This window comes from Copidosoma floridanum, unplaced genomic scaffold (genome assembly GCF_036245765.1).
Source record: "Copidosoma floridanum isolate Cflo_tuat_1 unplaced genomic scaffold, Cflo_Japanese_pri ptg000007l, whole genome shotgun sequence".
Taxonomy (NCBI): Eukaryota; Metazoa; Arthropoda; class Insecta; order Hymenoptera; family Encyrtidae; genus Copidosoma; species Copidosoma floridanum.
The window spans coordinates 1,491,558-1,508,450 of record NW_028321884.1 but is presented as its reverse complement, the minus strand read 5'-3'; the positions used below and the strand labels follow the sequence as shown (position 1 = coordinate 1,508,450).

The 16,893-nt window shown below is 43.4% G+C and overlaps 1 protein-coding gene across 1 annotated transcript in view; it reads right to left on the bottom strand.

The window, feature by feature from the left end:
- bi (T-box transcription factor bifid) overlaps positions 1 to 16,893 on the bottom strand; it is an 85,120-nt gene that overhangs the window by 35,702 nt on the left and 32,525 nt on the right. Inside the window, exons 3-4 of the mRNA XM_089588840.1 lie at positions 12,862 to 12,975; positions 12,195 to 12,357 (exon numbers count right to left, since the gene is read on the bottom strand). Of these exons, the coding sequence (XP_089444966.1) occupies positions 12,195 to 12,357; positions 12,862 to 12,975 (277 nt within the window). The remainder of the gene's footprint in view (positions 1 to 12,194; positions 12,358 to 12,861; positions 12,976 to 16,893) is intronic.

Below are 16,893 nucleotides of genomic sequence, written 5' to 3'. Positions count from 1 at the left end.
TGCGAGTGCTGTTAGTATCGCTCCGCGTATATTTTCTCATGCTGTATATAGGTACGGCGGCTACAGAGCGTGGCGGTGGAGGCGACGGCGAGAAGGTGGGGATGGCACGACCGCCTCTAGGAACGCCCTTTCGTGCGGCGGCGACGACGGCTTTGCTCATACATGTATATATATATATATATATATATATATGCTCTCTCCCCTGCGTGTATACGTACAGGGTGTAGGTATAAGTATTGTGTACGTGTGTATGTATTTTGCTGCATCGGGCGACGAGACGAGGAGAGCGCAAAAAATACATCACGGGCACAAAGATGGGCGAGCCGAGTTGGTGGAGTGAAGTAGAGGGGAAATCAGGCTCGCGGGCTGCTGTTGGCGTTGCTGCTATCTTGTTGGTGACACTTGGGTTAAACTCCTCGGGTTCCTCTGGTGGATGATCATCCACCCCCCATTCCATGGTTGTTTGCTAAGTTTCTGCTTTCAAATTCACGATTAAATTTTAAGTAATTATAGCGTGTAATTTGTCTTTTTTTTTTTTTTTTTTTTTTTTTTTTTCACCGCGATCCAGGGGAACGATATTAAAATAATGTAACTTGTGTTTTTTTTTTTTTTTTTTTTTTTCTTGGTACTTCTTATATGCTCTCTCGTTCTTAACGACTCTTTTATTTCTGCAAGTGTGTATTATCGATCGAATCACCAACACATCCTAGCACATAGTTTAGTTATTGTGAACTCGTTTTAAGTACACGTGTATATACATACGAGTACCCGAAATTTGAATGCACGTGCAGATGCATTAATAAGCACCTATGGGTACATATATATTATATATTACCTATATACTCGCACGAGTAGGTACTGGAAAGAGAACGCGCGGGGGAGTAGGTGTGGGTGTACGTACTTTGCGAAATAAGAACGAGAGAGAACGAAAGAAAGGGCTACTTTTCATCTCCTCCTTCTCTGTGGTATGTAGGAGCTGCTGTTGCTGTGGTACTTATACAAACCACTACCAGAGCGTGCCAGAGATCGTTATAATTGCCATCAACTGCCGCATTAATCTCCATGTACAACTTGTTTAAAGGAATTAAAAAAAAATTTTTTTCTACACCAGGTAAGTATAAAACGAGTTACGAAACAAACGCCCTGTTTTTCTACCGTTTTCCGTAAACTCAATAAGAGGAAGCTAGGGCCGTTGGTAATGTTCTTGGGCGTAAAAGGTGAGGGCGAAAATAAAAATGCGTGCAGCAACCGTTGAATTACCAATACCCTGTACACACACACAATAGGCCGAGTGGAACGAGAAAACTTTGGCAGAGCGTATTTTCGAGAAAGCTCCTGAATACTTCATGAGAGAGTACGGGAGCAAATGTACAAGATGAATAAAAAAAAAAAAAAAAAAGGGAGGGGGGGGAGAAAAAACATGGTGCCGAGTTGCGTTAGGTCTAATGCTCGCACGCACGCACGCCCAGTCGGCCGCTTGGGGTTGCGCTCCATTGTGCACGACGTATAAGAACTATCGTACAGAGGAATCTCCGAAAGAAAGGACTTACTCTCTCGGCATCATCGACCCCTCGACGAAAGTGGTGCAGCAACATAACCGAACCGAGATAGCGTGCGGGAAAAAGAGAGCGCCCAGAGGGGAGGCAGATAGCTTTGATTATGCTCGGCCTGAAAGCAACGGGGCGAGCACTCGATAATTTTACTTTTCTTTTTTCTTTTTTTCCCTTTCGCTTCCCAAAAATTCTATCGATCCTCTTGTTCAATTGGTCATGGGAAACATTTACGCAGGAAAACCTACCCAAGGTTATTGCAACTACCTACGCGACGTTTTGTACTTGGGACGAAACTTTGGAGACCACAGGACTCGGGATTTTTTACAATGAAATAAAGTTCATGGAAGTAAGAGTTTTTCGCGTGCGTCGAGTATTTATGATGATTAGGTGGACCACCACCACCACCATCACTGCCACGGAACCGATGGAATAGATGGCTCAGGGGGGAGAAAGAGCACTATTTGTGTTTTTATTGAGCAAAGAGAGTATAGGAAGGAAGTTGGCAGTGCGTGTGTGTATAGCTCTGCAGTAGACAAGGGAGGGGTAGAAAGGGGATCGAGAAAGCTCGTCCTCCCATGGTAGATTGAGCTCGGGACTCTTGTTTATGGATATGTCAGGGTAGGGGGGGGGATGTCGAATCCAACGGTGGTTGGGGGCTGCGCACATGTGTAGTGTAGCGAGGGTCTCTCAATTGGAGCGGTCCGGGGACGTGGGGAGGAGGCGACGGCAGGGCGAGGCAAGACGGATCGCTCGGGATCTCTTTACTGCCGCGCCAGGGCTGTTCGATTCTATTAACCCGATGTGCCGTTCGTTCGTCCTCTTCCCCCCTGGTTGTCGCTTGCTCCTCCTCACCCCCTCGCTTTTCCTCGACCTCGTTCCCTCGCGGCTGATGCTCGTGTCTCCATTACTTGCTTGACACGCTTCGCTCTTGCTGTGCTCTGCAATCTGCTGATTATTTCACGTCACTTTGACGTCCACTTTTTTCGAGTCACGTGAAACGAGAACCAAACAATTTTCTTCATTTTTGGCCAAAAATCTTTCTGCTCGTCTCGAGTCAGGGATATCCATGAAAAATTTTAAGGTAAACGAAGTACAAAGTAACGAGACGTACGTGTTCTTGTTAGATAAATTAAAGAATACAATTTTACTAGCCAGACCACAGTGTGTTCTATGATTTTTTGTAAGAAAATTTTATTTTAAAAAACATAATAGTTTCACGTAAGTAAAAAATTAATAAACTCATTTTTTTACTCAATTTTTTTCTTCTGACATCACATTGTTAATATGTTCTACTGTATAATAGCTGGTTAAATGATCAGCTTCATTAGTATTGAGTTGAAATAAATGAATTTAAAAGAAAAAGTATTTTTTTTTTTTTTACTTCTCAAACATCTGAATAGTTATACGTCACGTTCGAGATGGTACGTTGTTCCACTGAGGTGTCTAGTTTTCTGCACACTAAAGGATAAAAAAAAAAAAAAGGTTGTGGCAGAGGAAAGAAAAATCATTCGCGCAAAGGCAGAAGCCTCACCCATGCCGTGCACCCACGCTATTCCTCACATGTATAGATGGTGGTTGGCTAGCTGACGGCCGCTGTTATATATATATATACGCAAGTACGAGGCATATTATGTATAGCACAAGTCGATGCGAGCGCGCGACGCGCCTCTAATAGCCTTATGACGAAATCGCGTGAGCCGCGGTCCAACACCGATGCACCTATACCCGCTTACTCGTGCACACGAGCGCAAAGTGGCCCCCCTTACTCTGGAAGTGTTGCTGCGGTAGCCATTTTGCGGGCTCTCCTCATTATTATGCAAAAGATAGAGAGGCACCCGAGTACACCCACACTTGAGCAGTTTACGACGCATGTGATGTACCTAATTATTTATATTACATTGCGTACGTGGTGGCTCGGTAAAATCCTGCTGAAGGTGTTGAAGAAAACATCGTTGTGCGAACAAAGTATAGCCGAATAAATTTAAAAAAAAATCACTCACGAACTGTGGAAGGAGTTGCCATATACGAAAGCAAGAAAGAATTGAATAAGTGATGAGTGGCGTGTCGGAAGGTATACGAAAGAAAAAAGTCAGACGGTCGGACATATTGTACCAGCGAGTGCCGGATAATTTGCATTCATCGAGCAAAAAATAAGCGTGGATTGCAAGTACCTTATACCAATAAAAAAAAAAAAAAAAGTATAAAATATGTAGCAGAGTGCGTTATGCGCGGCGGCCCCGCGTCGTATTTATATATGCATTAGGTAAGTACAATCGCGGAGAGAAAAAGTAAACTCACGCGGAGAGGCGTCAAAGACGATTCTTGCACACACGCGAGATGGATTACGGAGATAACGATGCGACGGAAAGCATTAACGTCATAATTAATGCGCCAACGCGGCGAAGAGGCGCCGAGGCAGATGTAGAGCCTCCTGCCATTCGCACGCTCGCTCGCGAGATTTCACTTATACATGCCTACACCTACCTTTTTGCTTGCACCTATATACACGTGTATACACTGTACCTTGGTGTGGTGCATGATAACTTTTACGGATACGGATTATACATATACCCGTAAAAGGATGCGGTGAGGTGAGGAGGTATACGTGTGGACGAATAGATGTATATCATCGGCAGTAAGTGCGCGATCAAGGTGGCGATGAGCGTGTTTCGGGCTCTTGAGGCTTTCGAGGCGTTGATTCTGATTTTTTAATTTTATTTTTTTCTAGCACGACTGATCTAAAAGGGCACTTTACATGTTTACCAGAGCAATTACATTTTACAGTGCGCAAGATTAAGACTATTATTCATACAACAAAATTCTTGTCCTTTGAAAGTTGAGATTTTACATGTTTGACTGAAGAGAGAAATTTTTAGGTCTCGCGAAAATATATTCTTATCGCCCACAAATATCATTGACACAATTTCAAATTACAAAAATATGGTTAACTACTCAGTTGGAAAATCAAAAAAAATATATTTAAACAAGTTGTGATCAATTTCAGTAGTTTAAAACTAAACTAAAAAAAAAAAAAAAAAAGAGCAACCATCGCGAAACAAGTGTTATAATTACACGTTATTCTCCGGTAAAACATGTACATCAATCGTTCCTCGTTTAAAAAAAGATAGTTTCATTTTGCAGGAATCCAGCCTCATGCTCTTACATGCCTATCTTTTTTCAAAGAGCCACTCAATCTTAATTCGATCCGTTACTAATCAGCTAGCGTCGAGCATATCTGATTATACATCGAAAGAGTATATGGCATACGTGTATTGCGAGTACTTATAAAGCAAGCATCTTTCTATAGGTGCAACACACGATGCACCGTTGATGCGGGGCTCGAGAGGATTAAGTATATATTATACTTACGCGGCTGGGCAAAAACGTGAGAGACGCTCACAGTCAAACTAATGCGTATTCATACACGTAGGTTGTAAATATATACTTAACACACCAAATACACGTATACGTATACAAGTAAGTAGGTGTGCGCGATGCTTGAGCTACCACGACGAGTACATATATTATATACACGTTGAATGTACACACGTATAGCAGTACACCTCGCGAAGCGCCCACTTCCGGCTTCGTTTTCCGCTCGTCCGTGTACCTATGTGCAGCACGTTCGGCTGATGTAGCCTCGCGGAGGATCGGATTTTGAAGAATTTTAATGGCGCCTTTGTCGAAAGTTCGCTGCATAAGTACACGAGACCGAGGAGGAATCTCCGTCACTGCGCGGTGAGAATCGAGCCGCAATTAGCAGGGATGGCCCGCTGGGCGTGCGCGCGGTTTGAGAAACGGAATTGTCGTTGTTTCGGCTGCCAGGCTCGAAATGAAATGCACGCGTATGTACACCATATGCATCCAAACAATGGGAGAAAATATTTTCCTAAACGCCCCTGCCGCCTTTATCAATCGCGTACCCATGTTTTACTTGGATTGTCCCGCCATTAGAGGGCAATTAGTCAGACTCGATTGTTTCATTTCGTAGTTGCTTCAATTACCTCTACGACTACCCTACTTATGTATACATATCCTACGAGTCGCTGATGGTATACATGCAATTACCGTTATTTACTAAGTATATCTACCTTTGATTCCCCAATTAGGATTTGTGGTGGAGAACTACTGTCACGAAAGTAGGAGATGATTCTCGTCAACGGTAGCCACACCAGCCCAACGTCGGTGTGATACGGGCTCGAGTTCGATGCTCTATCGCTGCAGTGCAGCAGTATTTTTTCCATTAAGTACGAAGCATTCGTTGGTGTGTAGCTTTTTTTTCCAGAGCCAAGATTTCACGCTAGAGTTCCATTGAAGGTGTTCGGAGGCCAAATGTGGCTGCAAGTTGTTTTAGATTCACCCCGCGAGCGGACAAAAGCCGAGCTAAAATTTTCTGCGATCGAAAAGCACAGATAAGACGCGGTGAAAGCTACATATATTATGTATATACCCATGAGCATTATGCTCGCGAAGCTACCCGGTAGCTCGTGAATTCCGGGACTCGTTTTGTTATAAAATAAACACGCGATCGTTTTAATGCCTATACCACTGGGAGCGATGGTGCTTCGGGCTCGGTTTATCGTATGCGCGTGTGGGATAAGTATATGATATTAGCATCAATTAAAACGAAATCGCGCCCGCGAGCGAAAAAACTCGGGGGGGAAATTTGCAGGCGAGAGCAGTACAAATTGCGCGGATTTAGAAACGAGCCGAATATATTCGTGCACACGCCGCTTTCCCACCGACGGAGCCGCCACCAGTACAACCATCAAGTGGCACTCGTGGCACTGTACATCAGGTATCGGTGCGATGTACAACTTCACGCACCGCTCGTTTCGTACAAGAAGCGCACGCCTCTACCATAATGCATTATGCATGCCATGTTTGCTGGAAAAAGTTGCGGAGGAGCGTATTAATAATTGATAATCCACGCGTTAAAAGGTGCAATCATCAAATTGAGAGGAACATCTTTCATTTAGTTGCTACGATGTTCATCAGTGGTGATGATGGTAAGAACAACGACCGGCAAATGAAGTTTCTCTGCTATGCTCCGGGAGATCTCATTGGGCAGGCAAACTCTACTTTGATAGCACTCGAGGCATCATAACACCTCCTATGGGTATTTTTATTATATGCACCGTACATGGTATGCAATGATTTCTACAATGATTTTCTGTCTCTCTGTCATTGTCAAAAACACAGCGACACCGGTACATGAATATATGGCGGCCTTATTATGTGAAGCGAATCAAACAACAAAGCTTATGTGAAATTGTTGTCGCACTGCATGTAAGTAGGTATATGACATAAGAGAGCGTAGCTACTCGTTCTGCTGACACGATGGTTACGTAAACATGCGACGTGTGCTGTACACGCACGCCCACACACATAAGCGATAGGCCGAATTGTATATGTATAAAAATACACGCAAAGCAAAGTACGTCGCATAATTTACAGTGCCGGCAGCAGTATAGTGGGCACACGTGTGTACAGGCGAGTGAACGCGATAGGTATAACTCGATCGTGCTAACGAACCGAAAATTACGCTTCCATCGCGTCAGCGACAACAGCGGCGCTTCACATATATGGTCATAGCGTTTGGATGTGAGCTCGTGTAACAGCAGTGTTGTGGTGCTCCTCTTTTTTTTTACGAGCCCATGACGTTATCTAAGCACGGAAAAGCATCAGTGCTTCCGGAGCTAACATTTCTCTCACTTTTATTATTATTATTATTATTATTATTTTTTTTTTTTTATTCCATCCGTTACTTCTTCCCTCGACACGCACGTGGGTGTGCGTTTTATTTATCTTTGCGCTTTCTGATTATATTTCCTACTTTTTTTTAGGAAGAAAAAAAAAAAAAAAAAAATCGCTCATACGTTGAAATCATTGAAGAAAAATTTTAATACAATTGGTCGATCGACAAATTTGGCTCCAACTGGTTTTCCCAACTAAAGCGAGCACTAAAAAGTTGGTGTGAAAAAAAAAACTTTTCAACTTATTTGTGTTTAACCCTCGAGATCGTACTGTTATAATTGTACAGGGAAAGACCCTTGAAGCCAAGTTTTCGAGTAAATCGATCAGATAAGAGTATCAGAAAGCGAGGGAAAAAAAAAAAAAAAAAAAAACTCGTCACGATCGCTAAGCACACACGTACGGCAGGTTACTTTTAAATGATACCCCGCCAACCATGTATTTAATCCTATGTGTATACAAACATTTTCTACTCTGACAGCTAGAAAATATGATGTAGCTGATTGGCGGGTGTGATTTATCATCGAATAAAAGTTTTTAATTAATCATAAATTAAACATGAACAACTTTTTTTTTCCCCGGGAAATGATATCTTTGGCGTACCGTTTCGTTTGAAACTCGTGGTATTTTTTATTACACGAGCTTTTATTTAAGCTTTGGCACAATAAAATTTTTCAGCTCCCCGATAGAATTAATTGAGCTACTCTTTGGGTTCTCGCTTTAAATAAATGGCACTTTTCGCGAACTTGCCCTAAAACGCTGCTATACCTAAGCAAAATTTTCCGACAATTGGTCATCATCGCATAAATTAACTTTGGAAAAGTAGGCCCTCGAAAAACGCTTCCCGCTTTCTTTGGGTCCCGAAACGCTGGAAAAAAAGTCCCGTCTACGTTGTGGAACCGCTATTTTCACCGTTACAGGAAAACTATCCCGTTGAGCCAATAGAGCCATCCCCCGAGCAGCTATATATATATATACCCACCAAATAAACGGAGGCAAGACTGGACAGCAGCTGCCACTGTCGCCGTGACCTCGTAATTTTTCGGGTGTATTGTATTATATATACAAGGGCCAGTCAGTCAGTCGAGGCTCACCGCAGCGACAGGCGCCACTTTTCTCCGCTCCTCCTTTCGTCGCTCGCACACGGCCACGCGCACACCTTTCTCGGGCATAGGTATCCCGATCGTCGCAAGATCTTTGTGAGATTAGGCTCGGCAAGCGGTAAGTAACTAAGTAGGTATATATAGGTGTGGGTATGACGTATAGCTGGTAATAGAAGAAAAAAAAAAAAAAAAAGCTGCTGCGTCACACAGAGGTCGAGGTTCCACGGTCGTTCGTCAAGGCACTCTGTCACCCCTGAGTGTACAACAATATAATATACATATACACGGGGTCCTCTTTCTCCACGGGGTGCAACTTTCTTTTCGGCTGTCTTTCGGCCCTTTCACCGCCTACATCTAATTATTGCGATCTCCGCGGTGCACCCGCACCACTCAAGAAGCCATCGGGTAATCTGTTTGGGGGGCGTGTCGGGGAACGGTGTCCCTTTTTGTATCCCATTTTATTTCTTCGACTTTTCAATATACATGTGCACCTGATGTGTATCTATATATGTAAGGTGTACGCACCTCGCATGGAATTACAAAGCAAAGAGATCTCCGTGCCGAGATCTGATTTTTCCAGGTAAAATTTACAGCTGTAGGCCAAGACGAGCCGAGGACTTTACTTCAAAAACAAACGTGGCCTTACGCGTGATGCTCCTTATACTTGAGAACCGATGCGTATAGAGGCGCGCAAATGAACGAAATACCTATACACGTAAGCGTCTCTCCTCTTTTTTCCTCCCCTCCCAATTTTAAGAGAAAAAAAAAAAATAAAAAATAACCCACGTGGACAAGGAACAAAACGTAATACACGTCTCGCGGCTACAGAGGGCTTTTCGCTAGACAGGGGTGCTTACTTTCTCTCTCAATGCATAGTAAAGGCGGAAGCTCTAATCGAATCTTGATCGAGTCGCTGATGCCTATACAGCCACCGCCAACTTCCTCGAGGGTACGAAACTTTCGCGGGAGTGCTCGGGAATTCCGTCCGTGGATCATACAGTGTATATATATATATATATAGGCAATGGGGAGGGACAGAGACGCGAACAGAAGCAGCAAGTGAACTTGTCGAGGGTGCGTTGGCGGATTGCTTGTATCAGCCAAAGCGCGGGACCTCGAATCCTCAAAGGAGCACAAAGAGGGAGAAAGCTCTGTATAGGTGTACATGTACACGCCAAACGTAGAGGCGGGCTTTCTTTTTTCTAATCGCAGGTACCTATTGTGAAAAATCTAAATACGGGTATAGTATAAGTATAACTATGAGCGCGAATTCTTCGGCGCGCATTTACCTCCGCTTACAGGAGGTTGGTATAGGTATGGCTGCCTCCCCTTTCCTCCCGTGCATGTAACTAAGTATATAAATGAAACTCTTGCGCGCTTACTCCCGCCACGTGAAAGAAAGGAGGCGTGCAGCCTATACATATATATACGCACGCATTGTAAGGAGCCGCGGCGGCGGTTTCTTTGCTGCTGATGTAGATGCTGCAGCTTTTTGAAAGGAGCCGGTCTTATACACACACACACACATACATATATATATATACTTATGTACAGCCGCTGGACCGTATACGGATATAATATATCTATATGGGCACTGCACATGCACGCATGTGTGCTTTGGTCGGGCGCGCCACCTATGCTCCATCTCGGGCTTTTTCTTTCTCTCTTTCTTTTCGTGCTCGTTCGCATAATATGCGGTGTGTCGTTACCCTTTTCCTCCCCCCCCCACCTCCTTTGCCCCTTTCACTCGCGTCGTCGTCACCGTCGCCAGGTGAAAACCGCGCCTTGCGCGCTTATTAGCCGTCCCAAGGGATAAAGGGGGGCCTTTCGGCGCCCGTGTTCCTTACTCACCCCTTGCAGTTTGCTTTCGTACACACACATATATATATATGTATACTTGACGTGGGTTACACGCAATACACACAAATACCTATACAGATCGGATATGTATTTGTAGGGGGCCACTTAGGCTTCGCGGATGCGTAAATTACCGCCTAGATGTGGCTACCTTATGTAACACGATTGTATTATAGGCAGACAAAAAAAAAAATCCTTTTGCGGCACGCTGCAAGTGGCCGCTCGTCTCCGCATCTTTCTCCTCCTCCTCTTCTGTACGGCTCTATATATATGTATGGATGTCTTTTATTTTTCGATCCGCGGGCGGACACCGGTTTGTTTTTCTGTCGCCGCCGACGCCGCCCGCAAACGGCCCTTTGTTACCATACCTATATATATACTCTCACGCACGTCACACGGCACACCCGAGGAGGCTCTATCTTTTATTATTCGGCGACATGCGGGATACCTTTTATATTACATACGAATGAACGCGCACCGCCCAACATCTAATTTTCAAGAGCACCAGCGGAGAAAAAATAAACTCTGGCGAGCACGCGGTATTGTTTTTTCTCTCACACGTACCTATACTTATTGTATGAGTTTGCCCGAGCTAGTGACAGGTAAACTCGTGGGACGTCAATTTTACTACTCTAAATTACGAAAAAAAAGGAGGTTGAGTAGCGAACGATATTCCAGAAGAAGTAAAAAATGCTGGATGGACGAGTTCACTGTGGAGTAATCGAAGCACTTACATAAAATTGGAGAAACAATTACTTTGTAAGAAAACAGGGAACAATTAAGGGAAAAAGTATAAAAAAATTCTGAAGGAGTGAGCACAAAAGAGTCGATTGAAGAGAGAGAAAAATGGCTATAGAGAACAGAGCTCGCGTGTACCTATGTATATGTCGAAAAAAGAGAGTAAGAGATCCCCTATGGGTTGCGGAACGGCATCAACAACTTGTATTGTAGGTATATATATATGAATACGAGGTAGGGCGGCGGTACACACCTAGTAGCGCCATTGACGTCGAAGGTCGGGCAAGGAGCGAGGACTAGATTTCACGAGCCAGCGATGTAGGATCCTTCAAAAGGCGCCGCCGCCGACGTTACACCGCAAAAAGGATTCATACGGGAAAAAAAAGGAAAAGGGACGCGAGTGCGTACATAGAGAGGAGGGCACGCAGCTTCCATCGATTATGGGACCACGGGTGGGGTGGGGGGAGGAAAAGTGGGATTAAAAATGGGGGAAGAGCGGAGGAAAGCGTCCCTCTTTTTCTACTTGTCTCGCTACTTGACGACCAAGTCCCAACCGCGATAACTTAATCTGGGATTACTTGGTGTCGGGAGTCTTCCTCGCTTTGAAACGTTTCACGGGCCGTTGCCTGCTCTGAATGTGCGGCAGACGCTTCCTCTTTCACACGGATGCGTCCCCTGCGCGCACATGTCTCCCCGTCCGACGACGGCTGGGTGTGTACCTACTTAATGCAACGTACACCTATACCCCTCCCCCCCCCAGGTGATCTCGGCTGCCGTCTGTTGCCGCTAATGGCTCTGCCCGGGATTTTCATCATCGACACTCTCGACCCGTCAAGGGTGTAACTGATACAATTACACGCCCGGGCTTAAATCATCGGACGGCTGCCATTGTTGTTCTTATCGTGTCACTCCCAACCGATGGAATTTTATTTCTATACGCCAATCGCCAGACCAATGTGACCAAGACATTTTATCAACTTGAATGTGTATGACATTATCATCTACGTGTGTTGCTGCTTTAAGTGAACAGAGGGCAAAAGAAAAGAAAGAATAAAAAGCAATGGGACCAGAGAGAATTAATGAAAATATGCAATATTAATATATAAGGATGCAGTGCTACAATTATAAACTTAGGAGCTATTAGATGTAATAATAAAATAAGTAAATCATGATTGTTGGCGTTACGTACAGTACTTACAAAGCCGTGCTTGTCGCTGATATTGTTTGTGAGTTTGAGCTTGTGGAAGCTTACGACTTTTTGCATCCACTGCTCACCGCTGCTCGGCGAATCCGGATGGATGTACATCCTCTTCGGCATTTCCGGATCCGCTTTGCCCGCCACCATCCACCTGCTGCTCGGCGTGGCAATCCAAACAAACGATTAAACGACCAGACGTTAATAACATTTAATAGAGCCCACCCCCCCCCCGCACTTTGCTCCCCCATACAATAACTATACATTCATATTGTACATGTTTCAATGTTCATTATTATCATCACCGCTACCACTGGCATTTACGTTTGGGTAATAGAGAATAAACAGCTCCTCTCGTCAAGTTTTTAATGGTGGTAGCAATTTTTAAATCAAGTTCAGGACCCCTGGGGTGCAATTTTTATTCCCAATCGGCGTGGTATGATGAATTATTTTCAACGAGCGAGAAATTGAATCCCCTCCCAGTGAGGTCGGTTTAATTGAAAGGTGCTCCCCGGAAACCCCTTCAGAGCAATTTTCATTTCTTTCAATCAAACTTACAGACAACCCCACGACCACGATCATGCAAATACACGTCCTTACGACTGTGCTTTCGAGGGCACCAGTCTTTGAGATACAGACTCGTGTGAATCGCTCGGCTTACCTATTGTGAAATTTGTATCTGTAGTCGTCCGCGGCTACAATGTCCAGGAGGAGGATGTATTTGGCTTTGGCGTCGAGCCCCGATACTCGGAACTTCATCTGCGGGAACATTTGTCTGTAATCATACAAAAATATTTTACACGATTATTTTTTTTACAAGTTGCTCATTTAACGATCATTATATGATGGGACGATTATTGTTTAACTGCATGAAGGTCATGTCACACCAGTTTATTATTTTTTTTGAATGAGATATTCAAGTCTAAGGTGGTGTTGGAATATGCGCAATAATTAATCGTGCGATTATTTTTTAAGGAAAAAAAAAGGTCCTTTGTACGCACCTCAGTCCTATAACTTGTGGATTAATGGAAAGAGCAAAGAGGACCGAATGAGCGGAGGCGCGAGTAAGCGCGAAAACAACAACGGGGGAAAAATCAATAAGCACACGCGCGGGGCAAGAGCGTATATATACACATATAGTAGACTCAAGACGACAGTAGCAGCAGCAGCAGCACCGTAAGAGATCGGGGTGGCTTGCCGGGTGCAAAAAAATACAGTTGGTGAAAATTGCGGGGAGCTCGGGATGTCGATCATTTTCGCGCAATACTGATTATCTGTAATACCATTGTATACCCCTTTCTCCCTTACTTTTCCTTGTTTTCTCTCGAGCTATGCAAGCCCGCGGGACCGGAGAGAGAGAGAACGGTTTTTTCCAAAGAGCGCGAGGGGAAAGTCGAGCGCCGTGCATGCCAAGATGACTTTTGTGCAGCGAGCAATCAGTCGAGAATACTCGTAAATCACGAAATTGCTCTCAACATCTCCGTCGTCGTGGTTTTTGTTCAGGTGTATATTGCGAGGTATGGGTAGGTGGTATGCAGGTTTATGTGTATACATGCGCAGAAGCGAGCCGAGGAAAACAGAGAAACTCGAGCTGATGATTTTCGGTGTTTTCGCGTGTGACCGCATCTTATTATTGCTGATTGTTACCTCCTCCATTATAGACACAACCTCGTCCACTTTCATGATTATGATTTTTTTTTCTTCACTTTTTCGCGTAGATTACGATACTTTTATTGAACGAACACACGAATACCTAATCAGTATAAATAGTTTGAATCGAGAACAAGTGTCATCATAATTTTAAATAACTATTTTTCAATTTTTAAATAACGATTAATGATAGAAAAAACGGATGGATGTTAAAATACTGTTTGGATTTGAAAGAAATTACAAGTACACGTATATTGTTCCAATAGCCCCTCTGGATGCACTATCCAAATGTTCGAGTAAGTACAATGATGAAAAAGAGCATTGGCTTTTTAACCACTCATTCGATGAGCTAAAAAAAAAAAAAAAAAAAAAAAAAAACTTGTGTAAGAACGGAACGATGAACAAAAAATCATGTGGTTTTGCTTGCATTTGTGCGCGCGCGCAGCAGCAGAAAACGATGCCGCGTAACCAAGGCCTAATGCATCCTATATGTGCAGTGCACCGCGCATATTGTATACGCGACACGTAAAAAAGCGCCCGAGCCTCGTGGCCCGCGCACGCGGCCATCTTGCGGTGGTTATCGAACAGCCCGACACACCACCTCGTCTCACGACTTTTTTTTTTCTCCGCCACCATCACCTCACCACCCACTGCCTTCTTCTCCTTCTCGACCACCGAACCATGCTAACACTTTTAATCCTTTTCTCGCAGCTAATACACTTACTGTTTTGCAGAGAATAGGTTTGAAAAGTTTTTTCAAATTTCGTTGGGCAAACAGTATTTCAAATGTTTACAAAATTTCATTGATTCAAACTCATGTGTATGGACAAAGTCATGAAAAATGGTAGATTTGAAAAAAAAAAAAATTTCTTTTTCATTTTTTTTTTTTGTTAAAAATAAACGAAAACAAAACATTTGCAAACCGTTTTAGTTTTAGGTTGTTTCATCATCAGAGGATAAGATAAGTCGTCCCTTGCACACAAAATTTAATTTTTTTGGATTATAGCCACTTTTTTGTATAGCTAAAATCTCAAGTAACATTTCGTCTCGCATTTCGTATAATATTTATGTTGAATCAAGTTTTAGAGTGAATAAAATTTAGCTGAATAAAATAAAGTAGTACACTTTTTCACATATTAATTGGTGTAGTAAAAATTTAATTTTTTACGGCTGATTTACTAAAGTTGAAAGAGTTACGAAATTTTCACTGTTGGTGATATGTCTCGTACAATATGCCCATACTTGTTTTTAGAAAATCTCGATTAAATTCTCAATTGTAATATATAATCGATATAAATCACCTTTTATAACGATACTTTCATGAAAAAATGTCTCTTGACAATATGATAAATTTATTCAAAGACGTATACAACAAAGTGCAACAAATTAATGAAATTGACAAAAAAATAATTTATTTACGTAACATTCGAACGATAGGTACTCCTCGTAGGTGTTGCAAAATTTTAATTTCAAAGCAGTGTAACATTTAAAGTCGATGTATTTTTTATGCCCACTAAAATTATAATATAATCTTCAGAAGTGGTACACACCTACTCTTAATTTTTTGGGGAGCCCAACGAACACTCGACCGATGGTAATAAAAGGATAAAAAGGAGACTTATTCGTTTACGCTCCTTCGTTGCGAAGAGAATAAGAATTCTATTTACGATCAAGTTACATCATCATCATCATCATCGAGAGCGCAACAACGCACTTACTGGTAAAAACCATTGGTGCCGAACCTCGAGTGGAGAGCATTGCAAAATCTTGAGTGGAAAGTTTCATAAATAACACAAACGACAACAATAAATTAATATAAACTCCAAGAACCACACCGGCACTCGAATTCTGCTTCCTTCGTACACGTATACCTATGCGCGTAACAAATGCATTAGCCGCGCAGCACCTACTTTCTCTTGCAACGACGACATGGAAAACGGTAATAATCACTCGTGCGAAACTCTTCCCGCCGATTCAATTAATTTTTTAACTTATCCGAGCAACCGTTTCTCAATAATCCCGTTTTAATACCGCGGCTACGCGAAAGTATGAATTCATCCTCGTGAGTCATACTCCGTTCCGTGAACGCGGCGATTCCCGAAATCCTCCGTCCATCAAGTTAGTATCGGACAAATTGAATAACCGAAAGAACGGAGGCATCAGCGGCGAAATTTCGAAGCCACCGCCGTCGGGGGGGGAGAACTTGATTAGAGAATTCGCACACACACACTCGGGCGCGCGCGAGTATCGCTGACGAGGTTCACTTGACATTGATTCCCGCGTGGCGGTGTATATACGTTCGCGTGGACCACCCAGCGGGCGCGACCCAAATCAGCGCGAGGCTTCTTCTCGCCAATGTGATGCATATAATATAGTGCCCGTGCACTCGGCTAACCGAGGGAGTGTGTGTGTGTGTATTATTATTATATAGGGTATAGAGGATGCCGCTGTGCCGCGTGAGGTCCCATGTGTTACATTCTGCGACGATTCCTCGAACGAGTCGGCCTATCACGCTCCCTGTGCTTGTTAACCCGAGTCGCGCTCGTCAATTGAGTTTCACCGTCACCCGAAATTTCAACCACCACATAGTATACTCTCATCGAATCAGTCGCTCCGCTGTTATTTTTAATTTTCACAGCCGAGTATTTTTTTTTTCACAAAGACCCACGTGTTCAATATTATTTTCTACTTACTTGCCGATGAGAATTTAAATGGATTTACGCGATCGCAGGTGATGGGGGGAATTTTTTTGTTGGATACTTCGAGAATGGTGTTCTCCGCTCATTTCTCACGCGTATGACATGACAAATATTTGTAAGCTATAATTTCGAACAAACTTGGAGGCAACGAGTGCCCAATCGTGTGTTTAGTCTCCGCAAATATTGTTTCAGGCTTAAAGAGGTAACACGAAAATCTTACGCGAGGCAAAGTTAGTGATGCTGTCGGTCGGCCGGCGGCGGTGTAAGTATAGTAGTATAGTGGCTGTCTACACGAGCACTTACATTACAAGCAACACAATTTTTGTACTTTTACCGAGAAACCC